The 26,339-nt window shown below is 35.5% G+C and overlaps 1 protein-coding gene across 1 annotated transcript in view; it reads left to right on the top strand.

The window, feature by feature from the left end:
• The window catches only part of PDS5A (PDS5 cohesin associated factor A), a 75,602-nt gene that overhangs the window by 32,752 nt on the left and 16,511 nt on the right, over window positions 1–26,339 (top strand). Inside the window, 24 exon segments of the mRNA XM_032685712.1 lie at window positions 2,377–2,456; window positions 3,907–4,048; window positions 5,078–5,193; window positions 5,989–6,077; window positions 6,835–6,954; window positions 6,957–6,982; window positions 8,620–8,683; window positions 11,888–12,032; window positions 15,304–15,417; window positions 15,842–15,923; window positions 16,619–16,671; window positions 16,785–16,823; window positions 16,825–16,921; window positions 18,341–18,456; window positions 19,107–19,212; window positions 20,735–20,895; window positions 22,057–22,180; window positions 23,342–23,500; window positions 23,749–23,817; window positions 24,456–24,592; window positions 25,303–25,426; window positions 25,693–25,810; window positions 25,813–25,839; window positions 25,842–25,895. Of these exon segments, the coding sequence (XP_032541603.1) occupies window positions 2,377–2,456; window positions 3,907–4,048; window positions 5,078–5,193; window positions 5,989–6,077; window positions 6,835–6,954; window positions 6,957–6,982; window positions 8,620–8,683; window positions 11,888–12,032; window positions 15,304–15,417; window positions 15,842–15,923; window positions 16,619–16,671; window positions 16,785–16,823; window positions 16,825–16,921; window positions 18,341–18,456; window positions 19,107–19,212; window positions 20,735–20,895; window positions 22,057–22,180; window positions 23,342–23,500; window positions 23,749–23,817; window positions 24,456–24,592; window positions 25,303–25,426; window positions 25,693–25,810; window positions 25,813–25,839; window positions 25,842–25,895 (2,362 nt within the window).

The following is a 26,339-nucleotide window of genomic DNA, read 5'->3' as shown; positions in this document are numbered from 1 at the left end:
TAATTGTATAGTTCTACCTAATGAAGGAAATGCTTAAGCAAGGCTCTGATAAAGAGGGAGGTAAACTTGGTGTAAATATTGGGGTTTACTGCACATTCACTGCCTCTTAGAGGACTGGTGCCAGTCCTTACCAACTCTTGGTCATGACTGAGCAAATAATATCCTGTAGTCAGTGCTCAGTATTGTACTTTGGTCAGTATTTTGGTCCGTTTTAATTTGTTTGTTTCCTGTAACAACAGAACTTAAACTACTGTTTTACCATGGTAATTTAAAAAAAAACACCAACAACCAGAAAGTTCTTTTGTCTGATCTGCCTAGCAGAGTTTGACTGTGGTAATTATGTTCTCCTTTCATGAACAGATCTCCTAGGAAATTCTGTGATTATATTGTTTGTCCTTAGGTATGTAAATCAGAAGCCCTATAGTTTGAAAAACTTATTTTCTTATAGAATACATACAATAGCAATACTTTTAGGTCTGTGCAAAGCAGTCAAATACCAGTCATTCTCTGCTATGACATAATAAAACTAACAGTGTGGCAAGAAATAGTGGAAGCTTGTCTTTGTAAAGAAGCTGAAATAATGTGTTTTGGGTAATTTAGTCTGTTCCTTTTTTTTTTTTTTTTTAATTAGACATGAAGTAGCGTCTACCTCAGCATCTAAATTATATTCATTTGTACATCCATTATCAATAAAGTGATGGTGTTGTACATTGTTCTCTGTGTGTGCTATTGTGATTCTCCTCTAGTGAATCCAGATTTTCAATAGCAGTATCATAAGTCACATTTTGCTCAGGTTACTTATGGCATCAGACTGTAGTCCTTTTTATTAACTTTAAAGCAGTACTATTTAGTGACTATTTTTCTTCACATTCTTACTATCAAAGTTATTCCTTAAAAACATATTCATGTCTTCATATATTTTATGTGCTTAAAATCAGTAACTTTTTCTGCATCCTCTACAGCAGGGCTAGTCCAGTCCTTCAGGATTTGATTTCCCTAACAGATGAATTTTTTTAAATTATTTATTAATAGTTGTTTATTTTATCAGTAGATATATTACTTTTCTAGGCTGTTTTGTTGTTTGGTTCTTTGGTACTGTGAGGGCTTTTTGTGTGTATGTATTTGGGTTGCTGGTTTGTTTGTGTGGAAATCTTTGAAGCTGTGTTGAAAATCCAAAGAAAGTATGTTTTCTGTATGAGGTTGGCAGTCCTTTCGTCCTGCCAAAAAGATTTTCATCATGGTCTGGTTTGGAAAGAAAGTGTTGGGATTATTATTTATTTATTTATTTAAAATTTGAGATGAGTTGATACATATATGTCTGTCTTCTGTAATGAGACCTCAGTTTAGTGCTTTGGTGACTGAGGACATACTTATTTGAGCCTTTGGCCATTTGTTTCTCTTTACTGTCAGTTGAGGAACTGTCTTTCAGTTTGTCATCTCATTAGTTAAAAGTACACGAGCGAGTCATTCTCAATGTGGACTTGCCAAATACCGTCTTCCCAAGAATCAGTCATCCCTAGGCTTTTCCTGCATTTTTTCTGCAGTGATTTGTAATTTTCATGGCAATCAGCTAATCCACCTTTCTGTTTTTGCCCCCTGCAAGCATCATTAATCCCTAGATGATATGAGATACTGCGTATTGGATTTGTGCAGACTTGGACAGTCAGATTTTTCAGATGTGCAGTTACATTCCTTATCTTGCTGAAGAGTAATGAAAACAATGTTCAGATTTGTCATGTTGCAATCAAATGTTTACTTGGAAAGTTTGCAGCTAATTCTGCCCAAGTGTAAGTGCTTTCTGTGGGCTCGCTGTGGGCTGTCCCAGAGCATATGGTACAGACCATGAAGCAATCAGTGCCCAGTTTTACCCTCTAGACAAGGCTGAACTTTGCTGCAAGGTGTACCTCTTATGGGTATGTGAGGGAGAAACAAAACTACATTTAAATATTAAGTTAGAGTTGTTCGTTTTTCAGTGGCAAAGTTTGGTGCACATTAATTTTCAAAGTACAATAATGTTTCTTCAAAATTTTTAATGCTGTTGCATGTGGAAACTTTTTATAGCTATGAATGCAGTGCTAAAGGTGACAGCTGATAAAGTCTTAATGTGCAGGAAGTGGTGGTTTTGGGTTAGATTTCTTAAGTGTGTGGAAAACTAGTTTTAAGATTTCTTAAGTGCGTGGAAAACTAGTTTTAAGATTTCTCTATATATGTAGTCGTGGAATTAATGTAACTTAATTTGGATAGCTTTGAAAACAAATAGATTGATGGTGAAACATACCTTTCTAAAGTCATGGGTTTTTAAGGTTGGGAGGGAAAAGTAAAGTCATCTGAAATAGTTTGTCTCTATAAAATTTTATTTTGTTTTCTTTATTTCAGAACCTTAATAAACAAGCATTTGATCTTGCAAAAGTCCTGTTGAAAAGGACCGTCCAGACCATTGAACCTTGTATTGCCAATGTATGTAAATTAGTTAATCCACATTACCTACAAGTAGCAAGTGTTCTTGTTACTGTCTTGATTTATTGCAAATTTGGTGGGATTCTTTCCCTTGTAAATATTGTTTATAAAAGCCACATTTTGTAATGCAGCTACAAGAATACCATTTTCCAAATAAGGTATTGTTAACGTGGTTGTTAAGTATGTGGGATGTATCAAATAAGTGAAGAGGAAATTAATTTTTGCCCATCTCAGTCTAAAGTTAAGCCTAAATTTAGGCTGTGAAAATAGGTGACCACCGAAACTCCTGTTAAAACAAAAGGAATTGCTAGTACTTTGTATGTCCAGTAACCAGACAGCCAAATTTCATACCAAACTTTAGGATGAAGCATTTCAAACTGCCAACTCTTTGCTGGAGGTTTTTTTTCCCCTCTTAAACTTGCTGTAGTCATAAAGACTGAAAGAATTATATTTTTCACTTCTACTGTAATTCTTCTTCTTGAATGTCAGAGTTGTGTGTTCTGCCTATTAGTACAGCTACTGTAGTCTTTGGGGAATGTGGTCTGATCCATTCTGTTGCCTTTCCTTGGTGCCAAAGCCAATAGAATTCGTAAAAGTTGGAGTAGTTTAAAAAGGAAATTAGACAAATTCATAAAAGATTAATCAGTAAGTATTTAAAAGTGAGACCAGGAGTCTCACTAACAAGTACCACTTTCCAATTCCCCTCCTTCTTTAAGCTTTTTAATTACTCATAGCTGGAAACAGGATAGTACATAGAGTAATGTTTGAGTTGATTTAATACTGTTCTTCTTTCTTTTTCAAGTGTGTAATAGCTTTGTAGCATTTGACTGCTCAAATAATATTAACCCACAAAATCTAATAGAAAGTATATAAAGTATATTAAAATTTAACAAATCCAAAAGAAATAGTTCATATTTTAACCTATTTTCGGTTTCTTTCTGTTAGATCACTAACAACCTTCATACATTACTATCAAATATCACAAAACATAACATAAAGCCATCTGACATTCTTTAAAAAGGATTTGAGGTGGAGAAGCTTCATTTTCAGTATTTGATGATCTTCAATTGGATTGGTTTTAAATTATTAGAAAATTAAAAATAAGATACTAATTTTTTTTCTGAATGGCTACTGGATGAATATGCATTTTAAATTAATTCTTTTGTACCTATTTATTTCGCTTGGGAGATGGTTATTGATATTTTAATTATCAAATTATCATGAATTAAACTGTCTTGACTGAAGTATTAGAACTGAACTGAGAAAGATGTTGTGATTTGCCTGAGCCTAAATTTTTAAGGGTGAAATGCTTTGATTTAATGAAGACATTGTGCATTGAGTATCTTCCATTACTATAAAAATATTATTGATACTATGTTAAAATAACTTTTAAAAATAGTTTTTGCTTTAATGAGGGACAGTCTGCCAATAATAATGTTTGTGTTCTAGTTTTTTTAATCAGGTTCTGGTACTGGGAAAGTCTTCAGTAAGTGACTTATCAGAACATGTGTTTGACTTGATACAAGAGCTTTTTGCCATAGATCCTCACTTACTGCTGTCTGTCATGCCACAGCTTGAATTCAAGCTGAAGGTAGGTTACAATGTAGCTTTGGACAAGCAGTAAAATTTGTGCAGAGATTAAGAGTGCAGAGATGTAGATTTAATAAGTGTTCTACTGGAGGGTATAAAAACTTATATTTATTACTTTACTTGAAAGATAAATGTAATATCAAAAAAGGGATACTGGCAATTTGTATATATTTATACATACGTATATAATTATATGCTTTTTTTTGCTTCCAAACATATTTATGCACAGAAAGTATATACTCATAATGATAATAGAGTCTAATGCAAAAGTACTTAATCTTTCGAATTCACCTGAAATTTATGAAGTAATTAGGCTGTAGTTGGCTTACGTCATGGAATGCCAATCTGTCAGCTTCAGTATTGATTTGCAGAACTTTGTTTTATGAAATGTTTTAATAATAGAGGAATTATTTCCTAATATTTTCTGAGATTTGTCATAAATCGTCTAGTAAGTCAGCTGACTTCTTTTGAATCCTTGAAAATAGTTAATTTATCCTGATCTGGAAATTTGTGGGGCTTTAAATTATAAAGCTGTTGTCTCATAAAATTGTAAGTGAATGAGAGAAGTAGTTTTGTATGTGTGCATGTACATGTAGGCTATGGTAGCAACAAACAACAGTAACCAAGAAATAGGTGTTTGATGAAATGACGTATCTCTTTATGTGCGTGTCTTTTCCACGCACATGGAAACATTCTTAAAGAATGTTTTACAACAAAAATATCACGAATTGTTGAAATTGCAAAGCTTGTTATTCAGACTACTGTGTATGGGTTTTTATTCCCAAAAGAGAAGGAATTTTCAAAGCACAGCCACATATTCAGTGTCTGTAATATGTAAACTTAGTAGGTATTGTATATTTTCACTCATATTAATCTAGTATTCTAATTAGAGAGACTGAGGATTATCAGAAATTTTTCAAGCTCAGTTTTAATCTAACTGTTACAAGAACAGAAAGAAAAGGAAGCCATAAATTATTATTAAAATATTATGGATAATGATTTACAGTTTCTTTCATGTTTTGATTTTTAGAGCAATGATGGAGAAGAGCGTTTGGCTGTTGTTCGACTTTTGGCTAAACTCTTTGGCTCCAAAGATTCTGATCTGGCCACGCAAAATCGACCTCTTTGGCAGTGCTTTCTTGGGCGGTAAGAGAAATGGGATGGAATTCTAAATTTCTGTTCTTTTTGTTCTGAATTTTCTTTTAGTATTGCATTTGTCATTGTTTTTTTAAAGGATATAACTGTTTATATTTGAACAAGTTACTTTGTTAAATCTTGAAAACAGAGAATTGCACACAGTTACATTTTGGAATGAAGAAGCCTGAAGAACTGCTGCTATTTTGCTGTCAGCTACAAGCATGTAGGTTAGATAGACAGTGCATTACACACACGGCAGAAATTACATAATAACTATGCCAGCATTGTCTGAAATTTCATACTGTTCAGCTGTATCTGCAACTGTATCTCTTTTGTTTGTCTTTTACCTTTTTGAGTGAAGAGATACTTCCTTTTCCGTAAATATAGAAGTTTATAATTTTTAAAAAAAGTGAATGCTTTCAAGTGATACATATTACATGACAGTTTACATTTTTATAATTTTGCCTGTGTGTGTATATATGCACACACAATATTGACTGTGTATGGAGAATTGTGTTCAAAAGTCAGTGGACAAAAATCTGTTGTTCAACGTTGCCTCCCCCATACAGCATATTCATGCTTTAATTTAGTCCTGACTTAATTTCACGAGAATAACAGAAATTTGTATGAGGAACATTTGTATTATGGAGATAAATTCAGAACCTTTATATTCTATTATTTTGTCACATAGAAGTGTTCTAATAGTTAACAGAACATACTATCAGCGCATGTTACTACATAGAGAATAATCATGATTTGAAAGGCTATTAAAAATTAAACATTCATCATCTTCTATCCCTCTAGGTTCAATGATATCCATGTCCCTGTGAGATTAGAGAGTGTGAAATTCGCCAGTCATTGTTTAATGAACCATCCAGACTTAGCAAAGACCTCACTGGTGAGATGCTCGTGCAGGGGTTTAGAATAATTTACGAAATGAGCAAGGAGGTGTATATTATTTTTGTACATAAAAGCGTGGTTCTAAAATGTTATCAAGTCTGATGCTTGATGCTGGATGGAAGAGCTAACACTGAGTAATTGATTTCTGCTGAGACAAGTGACTAGTTATAGTAAAAGAGGATGTGTGTGACTTTGTAGGGACTTTGTGTGTGTGTGTGTTTAAGAAGCTACCCATTGCAGAATGAAGTTTTAAAGTAATTTGAAGATCTAAACATGAGTGTCTTCCTTCACTACAGCATTATTTTAACTATGAGCAGATTTTCAGGCTCACTGAAAAACTGTTCTTTTTTTTGATGCAAGCTATCCTACCGCAATTGTCAGTATTTTTTCATTTATTATTTAACTTTTAGCTCTTTGGGAATGAGAGTTTCTTCTCGTCTATTTCTTCTCATTCACGTCACCCCCCTTTATTTTCAATATAATTCTAATCAGCTTTTTTCTCACTTCGTTTGCTTGTTGCAAATGAGGTTATCAGAAAAGCTATTCACTTTTGTATTCTTCGGATATTTACAGTTATCTAATTGTTTAGTTAACATAGAAAACATTGGAACAGATACTTCCGTGGGTAGCTATAAGTTTATAGATTACATGATTGTGATATATGACTGACATTAATTGTTTAACATTATTAATAAATCAGAATATGTCACACCTACATAAATAAGCCAAGCTTTTCATTGTTTCTGATCGTAACAGAATATTTGAAGGTTAGATCACATGACCCAGAAGCCATTCGACATGATGTTATTGTTACAATTATTACTGCAGGCAAGAGAGATCTTTCTTTAGTCAATGACCAGCTCCTTGGCTTTGTAGGGAAAGAACGCTAGACAAACGGGTAAGTGTTAATATGTATTTTCAGAAATTATCTGCTTCTAGTATACCTTGGTAAAAGTAAAACCAAAAACCAAAGTCACAGAATCAGAGAGGAGTTGACTATTCAAGAAGAATGCTGCAAGGGAAAAAAAAATTTGCAAGAAATCTTAATGTAGATTCCATAATATGTGCATCAATCAACACAGTTATCAAGCAAATAGGTTCATTGACTTGTGAGAAAGACAGTCATATTGTTAGAATAAGAAGGGCACGCAGTTAAGGCCAAAGGGCCCTATAACCCTTTATAATTCTCATAGTGGTCAGTTTGGCTTCCAGCAATTTGTGATTTAATGATTTCTTAAATCTGCTTGATAACGTACATCACAGCTTCAATGGAACTTCATTTCCATGTATTAATCGAATTCTTCTTGAACTTACTTGTACTTCATAATCATACATGGTATACAATCAGCAAATTCAAGTTAATGCACATTTGGAAAAAATAACTGTTTGTTTGTAAACTTGCTGATAATTTCCACTGGATATCTCATAGTTCTTGCATTATGTAAATAATGAATATTCTTTGACCCACTTATGATTATAATATGTATAGCATATTCATTTTCCAGGTATTTGCCCTCCAGTTTAAAGAATCACCTGATGAACTTCCACACAAATTATTACTGCATTCTTTGGATCATTCTTGTCTGGATGTTCTATATCCGTTGTAACTAAGGTGACCAGACTTGCAATGGTATTCACGATGTGCACCATGTTGTGTACATATTTTTCCTTATTGTGAAACATTGGTCTCTTACGCTGTTTGTGAGCACTGAGTTGACAGTTTTGAGTACAGTTTCTTTCCTGAATAATTTTAGATGATATATTGCCTAATACGGTACATGCAGAGTTAATGCTGGTGGGAAAAACCGGTCCTTAATCTGAAGTTCTTCCATTCCACTTTGTAACAATTCAGTAGTGAGACATATTTCTGCAATTCTTCATTAAATGTTAGATCCGACTACCTCAATAAATTTTATACACTCCGTTCAGTTCATTTCTAATTTTTCTTTAAGTATCAGAGATTTCTTTCTGACTCTGTCTGTATTCCCTTTGTTCCTTCATTGTAAAAATCAGTCATTTATTTCCACCCATTGTCCCCTATGTTTACTTAAAATTAATTCACAACAGGATTTTATTTAAGATCCTGTGTGTGAGACTTTATTGGAAGTTTTTTTGGGATCCTAATGCATTCTACTGATGTACGTCTGGGTCTGCTAAAAGTTATTTTTTCTAGACAAAACTTCCCATTCTGTAAAGTGCAATGACTCCTTTCCATAACTTATTTTTGTTGTTGTTACTGTTTTGTTTCAACCTGTTGGCTCATTCAAAATAAGATGTTCTGATGAGTTCCTCTTGGAACCCTTTGGATTCTTTCACATTTGCTGTCTTCAATCTGTTCATTGATAGATAGCATAAGAGAATAATTAGTATTGCTATATCATTTCTGAATTCCTATAAAAGTCATGGATGGGATACCACCTGGTCTTAATGATTTTGTTACTGCTCATTTTATTAATTTTTTTTAAATGTCTCCTAATGACAGTTTAAGAAACCTCTTCGGACCTCTCTCCTTGAATAAATCTGTTTGTCTTTCAGTCCTACAAAAGGGTCTGCCTGGAAGTCTTCCTGCTTCTAGAGGCTTTGGTGAAGATGTTATTCAGTATGCTTTCATAATTTGTTTTGAAACTTTTGCCCGTGCTTCATCAAGGATTTACTTTCAACTTGACAGAGTTTATGCTCTTTCCTGTTTACGCTTTTTCAGAGTGGCTCCGGTCTTTGGGGGGTGGGGGTGATTAATAGCAGACTTCTCTGGGCTGTGTAGCCACATAGATTCCTTTTCTTTTTGTCCCTATTGTTCATTTGTGATAGGGGGTATCCTTTCTATAGCCTCTGTCATTCTAGCTGGTTACTTCACTTCTTTTTTGTTTGTTTATTCCCCTTTTTAAATGGGAATGTTACTATAATGGATTTTGAGAAAAGAGTATTTTCTTTTCACAGAGAAATACTGATTTCGAGTATGTTCACTATTATAAAGTAGCTCTTCAATTAGTGTAACCTGCAGCTTGACCTTGCATGTTTCTCAATAGTGATTAAGATCACCTTCCTTCTTTTTCAGCCACTAAACAAACATGTCCAAAAAGTCATTTATGAGATACAAAACCTTTTAGTGTAACCACCACTTCCCACTGGGACTTCCATCTAGTGAGAATGGGATGATTGTTACTGTGTCTTCTACATAGTGTCTCTGTTCTCCTATACCGGGTTGCTATCAGTAAGAGGCTGTCAGTTGTGCAGCTATAGTACTAATTTCCACAGAGCTAGGGCTTTTCAGTTCACAGAGCTTTAAATTAAGTGGTACTTAATGTTCCTGATATGTTTGGCAAAGTCATTTCACACCGGTCATAGGTTTGATGATACAGTGCATTTCAATGTTAGGTGCTTTTTAGGCAGTTCTCAGTGAAGAATAACTTCATCTGTACATGATGTTTCTCTTATAAAAATCTCTGGAGAGAACTTTAATGAAAATATAACCTGAGGAGAGATTAAAATTGAGCACTAACTAGAAATGACTACAGAAAATACTTAGCATTTGAAATAGACCTTAACAATATAGGATGTCTTTGTAAATATTGACCTTTCCTTGTTAACCCCTTGTTAAGTACTCTGCTTTCATTTTAGGCTTAAATTTGCTAGAATCATTTCTTGCAATCCTTTTTGTTTTCTTCTGACAATAGTTTTGCCATTCTTCCTGTGTCATACAGGGTGTTTGATGAAGCTGTCAATTGCATTGGAAGGGTATATCTGAATGCAGAAAAATATTAATACTTTTCTGAAAATGTTCCTTCAGAACTTATTTTATTTAAATACACTTCAGATCACAATGGGTGTGAACAGATTCCTGCAGAGAAGTTAAACAGCAACATCTGTTTATAGCTAAAATTGGGGGTTTTTGTGAAAACTAAGTATTAGTCTGTATACTGGCAAAGTCAGTACCATCTTGACCGGTTACTTGTTTTAACATTTAAATATGCCAGCTGTGTCTGGGGGGACATCAGGCAAAGTGTCGCCAGCCGGTCGAGAGAGGTGATCGTTCTGCTCTGCTCTGCCCTGTGGCAGCCTCACCTTGAATATTGTGTGTAGTTTTGGGCACCACAATATAAGAAAAGTATTCAGCTATTAGAGAGCATCCAAAGGAGGGCAACAAAGATGGTGAAGAGCCTTGAGCAGAAGCCATATGAGGAGCATCTGAAGTCACTTGATCTGTTCAGCCTGGAGAAGAGGAAGGAGACTGAGGGGAGACCTCATTGCAGTTACAACTCCCTTGTGAGGGGAAGAGGAGGAACAGGCGCTGATCTCTTCTCTGTGGTGATCAGTGACAGGACCCGAGGGAATGGCCTGAAGTTGTGTCAGGGGAGGTTTAGGTTGGAACCTTTAGAAAAAGGTTCTTCCCCCAGAGAGTGATTGGGCATTGGAACAGGCTCCCCAGGGAAGTGGTCACAGCCCCAAACCTGACAGAGTTCAAGAAGTGTTTGGGCAATACTCTCAGGCGCATGGTGTGACTCTTGGGGATGATCCTGTGCAGGTCTAAGAGTTGGACTCAATGATCGTTGTGGGTCCCTTCCAACTCAGCATATTGTATGGTTCTGTGAAAATACAAGTTTATTTTTTCCATCTGCTTGACAAAGCTTACTCCAACAGCTAGTGGTGTCTAAGGCTCTTATGGTGACATAAGTCATATTTTCTTCGTTGCCCTTCATGAAAAGGAAGTCACTCAGTAAAACTGTAAAGAAATTAAATGTACAGTATCTCAGTGTTACTGAGACAGGCCCTTATTTTAATAAGATTGAGGAAATTATGCATAGTATGAATAATAGTATCTATGTTTATGCTTCATAGGGTGAAATGATCTGAGCATTGTTAGTCCTTGGAGTTCAAGGCCAAAAGTGGTACCTAGTGTGTTCTGGAAGAAATGGTCTCTTTTGGTTTGAATTTCATGCATTTCTTTTAAATGGTGTGGGAAAACAAGTTTCTTCTGAGGCTTTCTTTGTAAATCATTCAGTGTGAGACACTATTCTGTCTAAATTAATCCTCAGTCTGTTTTGGTATGATTCCTTCCACAAGTCAGCATCAGAGAGCTTAGGGATCTTGTCTGTTTAATTGTTTAATAATGGGATATTTCCTATTTATTTGAGGGGATAAAATAGTGACCACCAAAGCAAGGATGATGAGAACCCACAAACTCCTGTGGCCGTTGTACTCTTTTTTTTTTTTTCCTCCCCTTTCCCCTGAATTCCTGGAGTTTTAGAGCAATTGCTTTGAGACTTCAGCAAAATGGGCCTCTGCCACTGTCCTGGAAAGTGGCCTAAGAGTTCAAGCCGTATCAGGTTTAGATAGGCCTAAGTTCTAGATCACCCATGTCTAGACAAAGGTGCTATAAGACAGTGTGAAGCAATGGGAAGAAAGAAGTCTGCCACCTCTGATTGGTGCCTGTCTGAATAGATAAGCCTTCCAAATCCCAGCTCAGGAAGACACTTATTCAGGCATACATGTTAAGCTGTACTTAACTTTTTTATGCTGCCTAGCCCCCAGATTTTCTTTGCTCGGCACAGAGAAGTAGTGGATTCCTCTGTACGGACAATACTGAATCTGCATAGTACAGGGAACAAACCCTTTATGGAGGCTTTGCAATGTCTCATTTAGGGGCTTTAATCTGCCCTTTTCAGATTTTGAAGTGGCTAAGTATAGGAGACAGAAAGTGGACTGTTCTGTCTTTCATGCTTCTATATCTTTACTGTATTTTGTGTATGTTTGATATTTATTTACCAAATCATTCCCCACCTCTTTTTCATTTCTTCCCCTCAAGTGGCGAGTAAGAAAGAAGCTATGATGGGTCTTGCCCAGCTATACAAGAAGTATTGTCTTCATGCGAGGCTGGAAAGATGCTGCAGAGAAAGGAGCTGGATAAGGATAAACTTTGCACATATATTATCAAAATAGCATGATGACAAGTGAGTCAACCTAAGCCTTCCTACTTTAAGTGTATAGTGATAAGAAATATTCTAAAATGTGCTTATCCTATGAAAGCTGTTATATTCTGTATGTGTGGGTTTATGTATGATGTATTTAATTAATGATCATTAACAAGGTACTTATATATTCAGGATGATTGCATTATCTGTTCATGGATTCATATTATTTATTGATGGAACTAGATCTGTGACAGTAGTAGAAACTGTCAAATTGTCAAATTTGGTGTTTACTCTGCCCAGTTCTTGTTCGCATTACTGCTTTCCAGAGGCCAGCGTGTTAAAATCCATGATCTGTGAGTAGCTGCATGTACACCACCAGTGTACCTGCACAGACCTCTCCTTTGGTATGCTGTGTAAGAAAATGGACCTTTAGATAGAACAAAAGCTGAAGAAATATCGGGGTGCTTCCACTCTTGTGTAGCTTGTCTTCCTTCTTTGTCATCATTCTCTTTAACTTTTGAAGTACCATTTGGTGTTGGAAAAGGTATTTTGCCCAAGGTTTTGGAAGATAGTTTTCAACTCTCACTATTAATTGTGTGTCACGAGGAGAGCCACACGGTGAGATCGCATGAAGGTAGAATTTCAACCTAGAGTTTTAATGTGGCAGTCTGAAAATTCCTTATAGAGTTTCTTAGGACCTTGCTTATACAGTCTGCTACCTCAGTATGTCTTGTTATTTTGGTGCTGGTCTGAATGGGCTAATAGCCTCTGTCAGTAGCCAGTTATGATAGTGAATTTTTAACCACTGCAGTGGTGAAGGCTCTTGCTTTGTTCTTCTGGCTGATCATAACTGGGCCGGAATTATATCTTTGATAGTTGCCACTTTTTTTTTTTTAAAGATTATTAGATTACACACACAGAAATTACAGTGATAGTCTGCTGAGATAGAAGTATCAAATAATGAAAAATTAGGAAATCTTCACATAGTTTATACAAAGCTAATTTAGCATGTGTATGTGCATAAAAATACACTTGAATTTGCAGTGAGAGGTTTGTGTTTTTTTCTAGTGTCTCACTGTCACTACACAGGTTTGAGAGCAAGCAGAGAATGAATTGAATTGTATAGTGAATAGGGCAGATGTTTTCTGTATTCCTGTTCACAGAAAATGCAGAACACTGATGGAAATAAGGCAAGGAATTTCAAGGAAACAGCATGTCACCAAAGCTGAGTTTCTTTCTCTGACACGATTTCTTCTGAAAGTCTGATTAAGCTATTGAAACTAGTCTTTTCATGAGTAGGCATGGATTGTATGCTGTTTGTTTTCTGGGTATCCACACTGAGAGATTGGTGGCTTGATTTTCGATGTTCCTATAGTTCAGTTTGGTACCCTGAATTTTTAATTCAGATGTTACTGGTTTTCAAGGCTGACATTTAAGTTCTAACTCTGTCACGTCATTGGATTGGTTTCCCAGTCCCAGTGGTGAAACAAATGCATTTCAGTGTTAATTTTGTCAGAATTGTAAAGTTTTAGCACCTAAAGAGCTGTAGAAATGCTGTGATATTTTAAGACAGTCCATCCAACTCTTTAAACACGTAAGAACAGGTCAAAATTATCCAACTCTGGCCTATTTTCCGTCCATAATGAGGAAAGAGGATAAAAAGTAGCAGTAACAGCTCTCTAAGCCTTGGAGTATGTTCCACTGGGTGCATGAGATAACACTGGGTCTTTCAAAAGACAGTAGCTTAGTATCACACAGAGTTCAGACATGAAGTGGAATAGAACAAATATTCTCCACATTGCTAACTCAGTCACTTGATAATGTTTTTGTTGTTGCTTGAATATTGACATACATGTCTACTCAAGAGTGAGAACTTCTAACCATGGAGCTGTTTATCACCTGTGCGCTCTGAGCTGCTTTGTTTTACAATAAATGCATAGGGAATGGAGTAAAATAACCTCATCTGAAACAGTGCCCTGTTACCCACTCTTGATGTGCTTGCCAGTGACTTTCCTCACAGGGGAAAAGTGTGTCTTGGAGTTATTCCTGATTTGTAAATCTTGACCCTAACCAACAGGAACCAGGGACAGGATGATACAGTCTCTCCATTTCTATTGACAGCTTTTCTGGAACGTGTTTCTACACAGACATGGGCTAGAGCCATGTTCATAAATTGGGAAGAATTCTGATGCCTCCAGTATCCTAGTGTTAAACAGGTGGAATCCCCTGAGATCTGAAGATCTTGTTCCCCAAACAATTTAGTTCTTGGAGTCATCAGTAGTAAAATGTACATTTAAAGAGGGAAAGCCAAGTTTTCTATAATACTAATGAGGTGTCTTGAGATAATGGTGTCCATATTCACAATCATCCTTTATTCCTCTGCCTTGCCATCATGTGTTTTGGAATTTTCTTTGAACAGAAATGAGGTGTGTTTGATCTGTGCTGCCTTCTTATGGTCTTTGTTCAAGGCAGTTCTAGAGTACTTACTAGTACTAATGTACTACTGTACTAGTATATAATGGAAAAAGTTTTAAAATTCAAACACACACAATTTTTGTCCATAAACAGCAAATTGTATAGCTGAACGTTGTGCACAGCTCTCATTGCTATGAATTAAATTAATGGCTGAATTTTCTTTCATTTGACGGGGCTATATTTTGTTGTTCAAGGTTGATATTTTATGTAAAACTTTAAATATGTATTTTTTTAAAAAGATAATTGGAGAATGGTTTTGCTGGTTTGGTTTGTTCTCACTTAGTTTTCCTTTTGCTCCTTTAGTTGTATATGTTTTAGTGTTCCTTCATCTCCACTGTTTTAATGCTGATTTTTACCTTGTGTATTAGAATAACAAGTAGTTTCTCAAGTATTACAGTTCTATCTTAACTGTTCCCTTGAAGATACTTCAGATCTTTACTTTTCCTCCCATTTGAGTTACATTCCTGTATTCTTTCTCCTTTATTTGAGCTTTTTACTGTCTGTATTCCTTCCTTGTATATGAGAGTGAACAAAGGGAGATTCTCAGATCCTCAAGAAAAAGGATAGGCTGGATGGTGACAGATAAAGCAATTACTCCCTCTTATAGGTGAAAGTGAAAGAACATGGAAAAGCTCTTAAGAAGCAGTTCTTGCTAATCTTTCTGTCAGCAGTGGAAGGGATCTTTATAGTTGGATAAAGGCCACTACCTTTTTGTCTTCTTTCTTTGTTGAAAAATCTGGTTTCAATGACTTCACTATTTCTTTTGCCTTTTCAGCTTGTCTGAAAGGTATCACCGCTTCTGGATATGTACAGTTTTTTTCTTCTTTACCTGCAGATTACTGGTAGAGAAAATCTTTGCTCAATATCTTGTTCCACACAATTTGGAAACGGAAGAGCGAATGAAGTGCTTGTACTATTTGTATGCTAGCTTGGATCCAAATGCTGTCAAGTGAGTATAGTTTGTATTCAGCAAATACTTGCTTTCTCAGGCTTTTCTAACATCTGTGTCATCTTACCTTGTATTATCAGGATTTAAATAAAAATATTTAAATAAAATGACTTCTAGATTTGCTCTGTATTGGGGACCATGATGAAGATATCTGTAACTGAATTCTGGTTGATAGTGGCCTGTTTTTTATTTGGGTGGTTGTAAGAAATACTATGGCCATCCTGAGTATATGAAATTGTTCCACAAAGAGTAAGAGAGAGAGATGTTCTGTAAAAGAAAAAATGAGTTCAGCCTTATTTTGCAAAGTTATTTTTAATAGTTGTTAGGTTTTCACTGTAGCTAGCAGGTGTTGCACTTGTAGGATAAATGAATAACCAATGAATACATTGGTAAGCTTCACTTTTCTGGTTTTGCATTTTTGCAGAGCACTGAATGAGATGTGGAAGTGCCAGAACATGCTAAGGAGTCACGTACGAGAACTGCTAGACTTGCATAAGCAGCCCACTGTACGGTTCTGAAAATACTTATACTTTATCCAGTGGACCCATTAGACTGATTTACTGGGGAGTTTTAATATTCTGTTATTTGTTCAGTGTGACTTCATTATTCTACTGCTTTCCATATGTAGACAATGTTCTGTTTTCATTAGGTAAAGTTGCTTGTAGTGATTCTTAAATGGATATGACCTCCTTACGTTGATCATTCTTTTACAGTATTGCTTGGTAACTTTGGAAGAAGTTTTTAAAAGTTTATTCGCTTTTGACCTTTTTTCTTTCTCATGTTCTAGAGTATATTGAGAATGAAATATGTTGTAACACAAAGCAATGACTCCTTGTCGGAGTATTTTTTAAGTATTTCTACTGGAATTTTACTTACAAGCATATCTTTGGACTAGTAGAAACTTTAAATAGAAGGGCTTTGGGTTTTGGTGTGTGAGTGGGCTTGGGGGAATTGTTTCTTTGGGGATCGTGGGGTCTCTTTCTTTTTATCTGTTCTGTGAATTAGTGAATTTTTGCAGTTCTTTGATATTGCAAGATGATTTTCCTGCTAACGATAGTGTGCACTATTCTAGTGTCTATTCTTAAAAGCATAAACATAAGATTCAATAATGCTGCAGAACAACTAAACAGATCGGCTTAAAGATGTATTTTATAAAGGAGATATTGCTGATTTGTTTGTTTATTTTTGCTGTTGTCCTCAGTCAGAAGCAAACAGTGCTGCCATGTTTGGAAAGCTGATGACCATAGCAAGTAAGTGTTAATAACTTCTAAACTGTTACGACGGCATTCCTGGAAACTGTATTTCTGTGAATCTTGGCATGCTAAAGTGGCAAATTTATCTTATCTTAAATTGTTTTAATCATACAGAAAACTTCCAGATCCTGGAAAAGCACAAGATTTTGTGAGAAATCAATCAGGTTTTGGGTGATGATGAGAAACTTCGGTCCCAGCTTGAACTGTTAATTAGCCCTACATGTTCTTGCAAACAGGCAGATGTCTGTGTGGTAAGGAAATGGAAAAGCAAACTTTTATGCCTTAAGTATTTGTGCTTAAAACAGTTATTTGGAAGTAATGGTCTCTTTTGCTACCTAGACATGGTTTTCTTATAGTTCCAATTTTATAAAATGCCTTTTAGTTAACAGGTAGTGATTATGGAAAAGATAGTTTATGATCATCATCTTGCTTCCTAAGAAAATGTTAGCTTTATCCTTCCTGGGATTGTGAGCAGCAAGCATAAAGTCTAAAAGATTAATTTATTTCATTAAAATATTTTATTTCAAGTGTCTCTTTTGTGGTAGGATTCCTGTCTTCTCACACTATGCAACTTCTGAGTACCAGCAAGTCAAATATTACACCCTTCACATATTATTAATTGTTTTCATCCTAGAACACTGTTTTGAGATAAATCTTTGTCATCTTATTTAACCTCTTTGATGAAAATACACATCTTAATATTAAATTGGACTTTTCCAGATTCTGCTAACAATCACAGATTAATTTTTTTTTGTATGATCCCAAAGTAAAGTAAGCAATTTCATTGACAGAATCACAAAGATCATCTATAAACAAGCATAGGCTTATTGGGTTTTGTCTAATGGCTTGGAAATTGTGTGGAGAAGGAGCAGGATGACCTTCAGAATTACATCCTAAACACTTGATGTAGAGAGGTGTTTCCTTCTAGACTAGTGAATTTTGTACTTTGCAAATGCAGTGTTGCAATTTCAAGAGAAAGGCTTCTTCCTTCTCCCTGAAGTTAATAGAGCATAACAGAACGTAACAGCAATAGAGTTTGTAGGTCTGCAGCATCTAACCCTTTAAGAAAATGAAGGTCAAGAAGTCATTTCTTTAAGAGATTTTTTAGACTTTTGTTCTAAACAAAAAATACCTTCTCTGAGTCTGCAGCTGAACTTAATGCACTTGAAATTTGTACATTCAGAGGGGAAAACAGATTTTTTTGGATCCAGAACATTCATAGGCAAGTACATACCATTTGAGATCTGTTGTAGGCAGGGTAGTGTAGTGCTTCTGCGCATCTGCAGTCATGTAGCTTTTAGTGCAACTTTTTCATTATTATGGAGTCTCATACGTACTTGCAGGGTTACCCACAGTTTTCTGGATTACATCTTGTGTACTGCACTTAGCTCTTCCTTGATTCTATTTTGGATCTGACCTGCAATTCCTTATGAACCCCTGAAGAACTCTTAACTTGAAACCAATTTAAATAGTTTGGTAAAAGATGTCTGCTTTCAATATTAATATGATAGAAGAAAGATTTGGAGATAACAACAGCCCCCCCTTAAAATATGTTTCACTAATTATATAGACAATCTCTGTGGCAAAAAGAAGTGACTATATATAGCTTCTTCAACATGCATAGGAAGTGAAATGAGTGTAATTCTTGTTTGTATCTAACATTTTTATAGAGAGAGATAGCCCGGAAACTTGCAAATCCTAAGCAGCCAACAAATCCTTTTCTGGAAATGGTCAAATTTCTTTTGGAAAGAATTGCCCCTGTACATATTGACTCAGAAGCCATTAGGTAAGTTTGAAAGACCATGAATGATCATAGACATGATGGAAACGACAGAAAAAAAAAAAAAGAAAAAAGAATTATTTGGGATTTAGATTGGTCTGTCCTAGCACTAAATATGTTCTTTTTGTAAAAAATTATGTAGAGTATTAATTTCCAGCAACCTAGGGGATGCAACTGTTTTTGGTGCAATTTTGTCTGCAAATTATTTTAAAAGTATAGGAGTTTGTGATGAGTGTTCACATAATAAACTGCAACACAGTCGTCCATATAGCATCTGAATTAATTAGTTTTCGTGGGATTGTGTAAGAATGTTTTGATTTCTTTTGAGAGTTCACTGACAACCTAATTGCATTCTGAAACTACTGCAACTATGTGTTGATCTAATGCCGCCAGCATGGTGAGGATTTTTTTGTTGGAGTTTTGTTGTTGTTTTTCCCTGAAGAATTATATTTGCAGAAAGTGAAAGCAGAAGGAAAAGGAATAATGGAATAACTTGAATGAAAATACAAAAACCAAACAGCAGCATCAACACCAGCCCCAAAGTTCTATTGCCTTCCCTTTCTTTATTGTCAAAACCAAGTAATCTTGCTTGTATGTCCAACCTTCAACATTGTCATACTTATAAGTTTGTTTTCTTTTTGTATCTCTTTTTTCAGTGCACTAGTAAAACTAATGAATAAATCCATAGAGGGGACAGCTGATGATGAAGAGGAGGGTGTAAGTCCTGATACTGCTATTCGTGCAGGACTTGAACTTCTCAAGGTAAGCTATGTTAATGCAGCTATAGTTTGTAATGAAAGGACAAAGTGGTATGACTAACAAGCTAATGTTAGCATGCCTTTAATAGTTATTACTTAGATATTTACTTTTTTAATGTATGAAACTGTTTTGTTACTAATTCTCTCTTGTAAAAAGAATAATTAAAGAGATGGTGTGTTGGAAGAAGTATGTTTTGAGAGTTGAAATGTGCATGTTAAAGCAGAATTGTTTTCTGCTTAGGGAAGTCATATGGAAGGTGGTGCAGAGGTAAAGTGAGAGGAAAAGAAACAGGTAAACTGGGAGAGACATCTTCTTTTGGGCCTGTATGGTACCGGATGGGAAAGCAAGCAATTAGCTCAAGAGCCAAGTTATGTGGAGAAAAAAAGGGAATTTGTGTTCTCAGTGGTGCTGTGACGTGGCAGGGGGAGAAAGAAGGATGTCTGGCAAACATCTGTAATGGATTTGGATGGTCACTAATGAGACTATTTTGAATATGTTACGAAGGGGAGTATAAAATATAGGAAGGAATGGAGGGCAAGGTTACATAATTAAAGTGTGATATTTCAGAAGTGTGAATGAACAAGGTGGAGTTTTATGGAGTTGTATCACACCAAATTTGGTAATGGCAACCTTGGTAGGAATAGTAATACAGAGGTGTGCAAAGAAGTAATGTCTGTCTGCTAATGTAGCTGAGAAAAGAAATCTGCCAAAGTTGAAGATTTTGTTGCTGTGTTGTGGAGAATGTTATTTCACATACTAATAATCACACAAGTGGGCAACTCTGATCAAAGAAACCAAGCTAAGATATATCCAAAGAATTCACAATATACGTGCAACTTTTCATTGTTCTCTCTACCTTGTGTTACCTTCTGTTATCTTCCTTATGTTCTCCCTACCTTATGTTATCTTATGTTATACTTAATATGGTTCTGCTTTGGGATAAGCTTTTGTTTTCTCTTATCCTGCCTTGACTTTCTGTATGTTTAGTTTCTTGCTTGGTGTTTCTCCTGTTTAACAGATTGTGTTATATTTCATTAGCTTTAGATTAAAAGGACAGTAGCCTACGTTTTGTTTTATCTATGTTTTGTAGATATCTTAACCTTCTAGATTTCTTTTCTGCCCAGGGATTATAGATTCTGGAGAAATCAAAATTTCAGTTCAGTGAAGTTAAATGAAAAGAAGCATTCTTAAGTAGATTGAAATACAAATAAATATGTTGAATAAGTATTCATTTTAAGAAGTATGTTTATATATTCAAATAATGTAGTGTCCTATAAAATATTTGGAGGAGGGGAGGACCTGAAGAACAAAACATATATGAATTTATTTGAAAATTTATATATAACCTTCTCCAAAGTGCAACTATTGAATGTAGTAATTTCATATGAGCATGTAACAGCTATGTATATGAGCATGTAACAGCTATGTATATTGATGGTAATGCTCATAAACAACCATAATTTTGTTTTTCTGATGTTTCATTTACCATGAATAAATATCCCTTTGTTTTATTGTGTATCTACAGGTTCTGTCCTTTACACATCCTACCTCGTTCCACTCTGCAGAGACCTATGAGTCTCTGCTACAGTGCCTCAGGATGGAAGATGATAAGGTAGCTGAGGCAGCCATACAGATTTTCAGAAACACGGGTCACAAAATAGAAACAGACTTGCCACAGATAAGATCGTGAGTATTCCTTTCCGTTCTGCTTTTTAATGTACATTTATTTACAGCATGAAAACTGTAGATTAGGCATTGAAACTTATTTTAACTCTAGGTTTTACTCAATTCTTTACTATTTTGGTTCTTACTTAATCCAATTTATGGAATCTTAGCAGATTTGAGATGTTCTCCTACTTGAGGATGCTGTTAGTAGGGTTCTGGTGATCTTTTGTTTGGATTTGGATCTTGTGTGGGTTTTGAGGAAGATGTTTGAGTTTCGGTTCTTTGAACCCTGGAAGCTGTTCTTTTGCCTCTTGTTGCTGATTTAGATTATGTAGAACGTGTCAGTGAATACTGACTGGGTACTAAATAATCCATGTACTGAATGCTGTATTGCTACAGAGCTTTTCAAGAAAGCTAGGAAATTTTTTTTCTTAGCTGTTCTGTGTCAGACTCTTTCTGGGCACTTTTGTTTTTTCGTGTCACTTGCTGGGTGAATTGCATGGCAAACATCACCAGTTAGTGTCTCAGCTGATGCCCTCGCAGGGGCCAGGCCTGCCTGCCAGCACTGTCTGGCCAGTGAAACTGAACACCTGACCAACCTGGACCTGGGCTCTGAAGTGGCTTCTGCCCTGCTCCTTCCTTCAGTGGCCTCTGATCAGCAGATAGATTTCAGGGGATTCAAATTCCAAAGTTCCTAATAAAGCAGTTGTTTACTTGCGTATACACTGCAATTAAAGACCAGAGTTACAATAGTAAAGGCCTTGTAAACACACTGCTGTTTAATGGTTATTCCTAGCTTTCATAGATTTTCTTCAGCCCTGTCACTTCCAGGCTTGGAAAACAAGTCCAGGAATTTACCCTAGCTGAACCTGTCAGGTTCCGCCCACCTTATATTTGGCTTCCTAAATGGCTTTATTTTGATCATTATTCTCTTTCGTGTTTGACTTTTTTTTTTTTCCTGTGGGCTGTTTTCTACTTGTGTGTGCACAGTCAGATGTTCAACAAGTATTACTAAATACAATTCCGTCCTGCTTTTTACTTTATGATTGTGATCTTTCCTGAACAGACTTCAAAAGAATGCTTGATTTATAAGACAGTGAGGATAGATTTGTATATGTGAAGATAGTTATTTTTTTGTAGATTTCAAATTGCATTTTGAAGTATTCTGTTTAATGTTTACAGAACACTAATTCCGATTTTGCATCAGAAAGCAAAAAGGGGCACTCCCCATCAGGCAAAACAAGCTGTTCACTGTATACATGCCATATTTTCAAATAAAGAAGTGCAGCTTGCACAGATCTTTGAGGTATGTCTTTTTTGGTTTTAAGATTTGCTTCTATTCTTAACTGATTAAGAAGTAACATTAATTAACATTAATTCCTACTGTGTGTTAACAGTTTATGAGGTCAGGAAACCTACAAGTGTATGGTAGTCAAGATAAGTCATTAATTTTACAGTAGGAAGTTACTAATGTTTGTCTTAAAGTCACGATTTTGTAATATTCTGATATCTGATAGATAAGGTATTCCTTTTTGTCTACATGGGATAAATTTGGGGTAAATAAGCTAAGTATGTTGGAATGATCCACAGCAAATCCCGTGGGGACACATTTAGCAGATACTAAAATAAGAGAGAACATCCTCTGCTTTCCAGCTGTTTTAAGTTATTGCACTTTAAGGTCTTTGCACATACAGCCTTTCCTCACTGAGGAGGTTAGTGCAGAACAACTTGACTGTAAGCTCAAACAGACACCAGCTTACTGCTCACTTACTGCTCACTTAGACAAGTTGTTAAGCAAAAAGTTGTCTTATACAGAGCAGAGAGGTTATTACTTCTCATTGTAGTCTCTTAAGTAATAACATTAAAACTTGTAAATATCTTAGGTTCTTAATCTTGGCTGTCTTGAGCCTATGTATAATTTAGAAGTGTGAAAAGCTTTGAATCAAGCTCTCACAGTTTGATCTCTGCTTAGACTTCTGTGAGAGTGCTTGTTCCCTCCCTAATACCAGAGTACGATGCAGTGGTGTGGGGTGATAGAGCAGCATAGAATTGTCCTGGTGACTGTTACCTAGAAGGGAAATACTGATGGCTAAAAGAAGCGTCCCTGGTGATTTCCAAGCTTTTGGGTGCTGTTTTCTACCATTGGCAGTTCCAGTTTAGGTTTTCACAACTCCTGAACAGAATTCAGTCAGAGTTTTTTCCCATGTCTCTCAGGTCTGAATATGTTTCACAGTTAAAACAGGAAGAGAATATAGCATTTGTTTTGCCCTTAATTCATGTGAGATTTTTGGTTATTCTGTTGATTAGGAAATTGTATTCTTTCTCCATTTTGATTTGCTAACATTATTAATTCTTGTGGAAAAACAATGAAACTCATCAACACTCCAGCAGTAAAATAAATGATTTGTAGGCATGCTAGCTTACTTATCTGAAGTTGATTTTTGAGGGTTTTTTTTTGCTTCCTCAGCCTCTTAGTAGAAGTTTGAATGCTGATGTACCAGAACAACTTATAACTCCCTTGGTCTCTTTGGGTCATATTTCTATGTTGGCTCCAGACCAGTTTGCTTCTCCAATGAAATCCGTTGTTGCAAATTTCATTGTGAAAGATCTTCTAATGAATGACAGGGTAAGATTTTCTTTTTTTGGTAAGTGCTTACTGTGCTGTTTGCCTGTTACTAACTCTGTGGGGAATAGAGCTTTTCTGTTAAATGAGTCAATAAAGTAAAATTCTATAAGTGGCTAATACAGTGATAATTGTGTTATAAAAGATATTTTTGTGAAAGAAAGCCTAGTCCGTGACTTTTTTTTCCGTTTTTACTTCTGCATTTTCTGTATGAGTTGAACCAGTTCGTAAACTTACATGAATGTCTATAGTCAACAGGTGAGAAAAATGGAAAATTGTGGTCTCCAGATGAAGAAGTCTCTCCAGAAGTACTAGCAAAGGTGAGTATTCTGCTGTCAGTAATAATGCGTATATCTGTGATTAAAAATTTACTTTTTTTTCAAGTTGTGCAGTGTGGAATATTAGGATAAATCCCTTTGAGTACTTTTGTATTAGTCTCATTACTATGCATTGGTTTTGTGGATTGTACACACAGTTATAGAACGGAGAGAAACTATGCATTTTGTTGTCTTCACTTACTGACATTAATTATGCTGATTGTTGATAAAATCAGGCGAGTGAAAGCTTTAGTTTTCCATACAAGAAAGGTAATTTGACTTTACTGACTTATAAACAGATTTGAAATAAATCAAGACCCTGATGAATGTGACTCTAATTATGGCCATTTCTAGAAATGTTTATCTAGTTGCTCTTATTTTTAATCATGTAGCAATTATCTTGCATCCTCTAAATGTGCTTGTACGAAGACACTGAACCATAATTGAAATGTCCTGAGGTCACAAAGACTGCTTCTTCCTTCTTCACTCTGTAAATATTTACTACTTCATTCTGTTCCTTTAAAAATGTATCAGCTATAATAAATAGGAGTATATGGAAATTTCAGTTTGCCAGCAGTAGGTTTTAGTGCCTCATCGACTTTGGGAAGTAAGGTCATTGTTCATATGTTTGTGTTCGTTAGGTGCAAGCAATTAAACTTTTGGTGCGCTGGTTGTTGGGTATGAAAAACAACCAGTCGAAATCCGCAAATTCCACACTCCGGTTATTATCAGCTATGCTCGTCAGTGAAGGAGACTTGACAGAACAGAAGCGAATCAGGTCAGACTTTGTTCCTTTCAGACTTCCATAAATTCTGTTGTAGAATTTCAAAGAATATTGATTCTTTTAGAGTGCTTTTGGAATGTTAAGGTCAGCACAGTTTTGCCTGATGGGATGATAGAAAATAGATCTGATTAGAGTTTTAATATTAGGAGTGGAATGGCAGTATAAAATTATGCTTAATACTCCTTCTTTCTCGTAATTTACTAACAAGCCAATTCAGAACTCTGTAGGTATCTTGATAGTAAAAGACATTCTAGAGAGTAAAAGACCTGCAGAAGTATCTTTGAAAACAATTGAGTGATGAGATTTAACATGCTTGGGAGTTGGTGATCTTGGGTGGAGCTTCTTCATTCTATAAGGTAACTGCACCTCAACTTCATTTTGAGGGTGAAGGAAGGGCAGAGAATCTGTGGCAAAATTGTTGCTTTCATTTAGATGGTGATAGGAAAACAAGAAACTCAACTGCTATCGTTCACTGTTTTACTGAAATCAGGGGTTTTTTGTGGGAAAGTAGAGCACCTTACTTTCACAAGTTTGGTTGGGTTAATTTAGCTTGATCTGAAGCTATAGAACTCTGACCTCACCTGACAGAGAAAAGCCTTGCTTGCTCATTGATCTTGTAAAATGATGAAATTGTGACATGCAGGTAATTTGAGGGTAGTTGTGGTGAGTTGTGGTTTGGTTTTTTCTCTCTTGTGTTCGTATAGTAAATCGGATATGTCTCGACTACGATTAGCTGCTGGTAGTGCAATAATGAAACTTGCACAGGAACCCTGTTACCATGAAATAATTACCCCAGAACAGTTCCAGCTCTGTGCACTTGTCATTAATGTAAGTAACTACATTTGAATTGAAGTGACTAATTAATTGAGTTCAGAGTCCTTACACCTGAACTTTTGTTGCTGCTACACTTAAGTATATCCTATTCCTCACTGCAGCTTTCACAAGAGTTATTCAAGTTTTAATTTCAAATATTTGTTGTGCTGCACCTGTTGGTATTTTTAAAATGCCTCCTAATAATTCACCTTGAATGCCTTTTTTAATTTTATTAAGACCAAGATTTTGATGATTGTACTTTTATGTTTGTGTTGCTGTAGGATGAGTGCTACCAAGTGAGGCAGATATTTGCCCAGAAATTGCATAAGGCACTTGTGAAATTACTGCTCCCTTTGGAATATATGGCAATCTTTGCTTTGTGTGCCAAAGACCCTGTGAAGGGAGAAGAGCACATGCCAGGCAGTGCTTGCTCAAAACATCAGTATACGAAGAGAGTATATTAAGCAGAATCCCATGGCTAACGGTTAGTATTTCAGTAAAACTGTTAAGAATATGAGAGTCAAATACTGAACTGGAAGGAGTAATTTTTAAATCGTAAGCAATTGGCTTTTGTAAAGAAAACACTGGATAAGTTTTGTTTCCTCATCTTTATATTAGACATATTTAAATCTGAATTTGCTTAGTTCGGTATTAGCATAAACCATAAGATACTTCTTTTTACATGTGCTGAGAATTATACATGTAAAATATAGTGCTGTTATAACTGTAGTTGTTTTGCTCAAAAAATAAAATTTTGTTTCCTGATATTTTAAGCTTTATGACCCTCTTCCTGAAGCAAACCAAGTAGTTTTGTAGTAGCAAAACTTGTTAATTTATTTTAATGATGTATTAAAAGTAAATTTGTAGGAAGAAAATGCAAGTCAAAATTTACAATCTGTGTTTGAAAAAGTGTTATTTTGAAGAAGTT

This window comes from Chiroxiphia lanceolata, chromosome 4 (assembly GCF_009829145.1).
Source record: "Chiroxiphia lanceolata isolate bChiLan1 chromosome 4, bChiLan1.pri, whole genome shotgun sequence".
Classification (NCBI taxonomy): domain Eukaryota; kingdom Metazoa; phylum Chordata; class Aves; order Passeriformes; family Pipridae; genus Chiroxiphia; species Chiroxiphia lanceolata.
The sequence above is the reverse complement of the archived record's forward strand: the minus strand, read 5'-3'. Positions and strand labels throughout refer to the sequence as shown.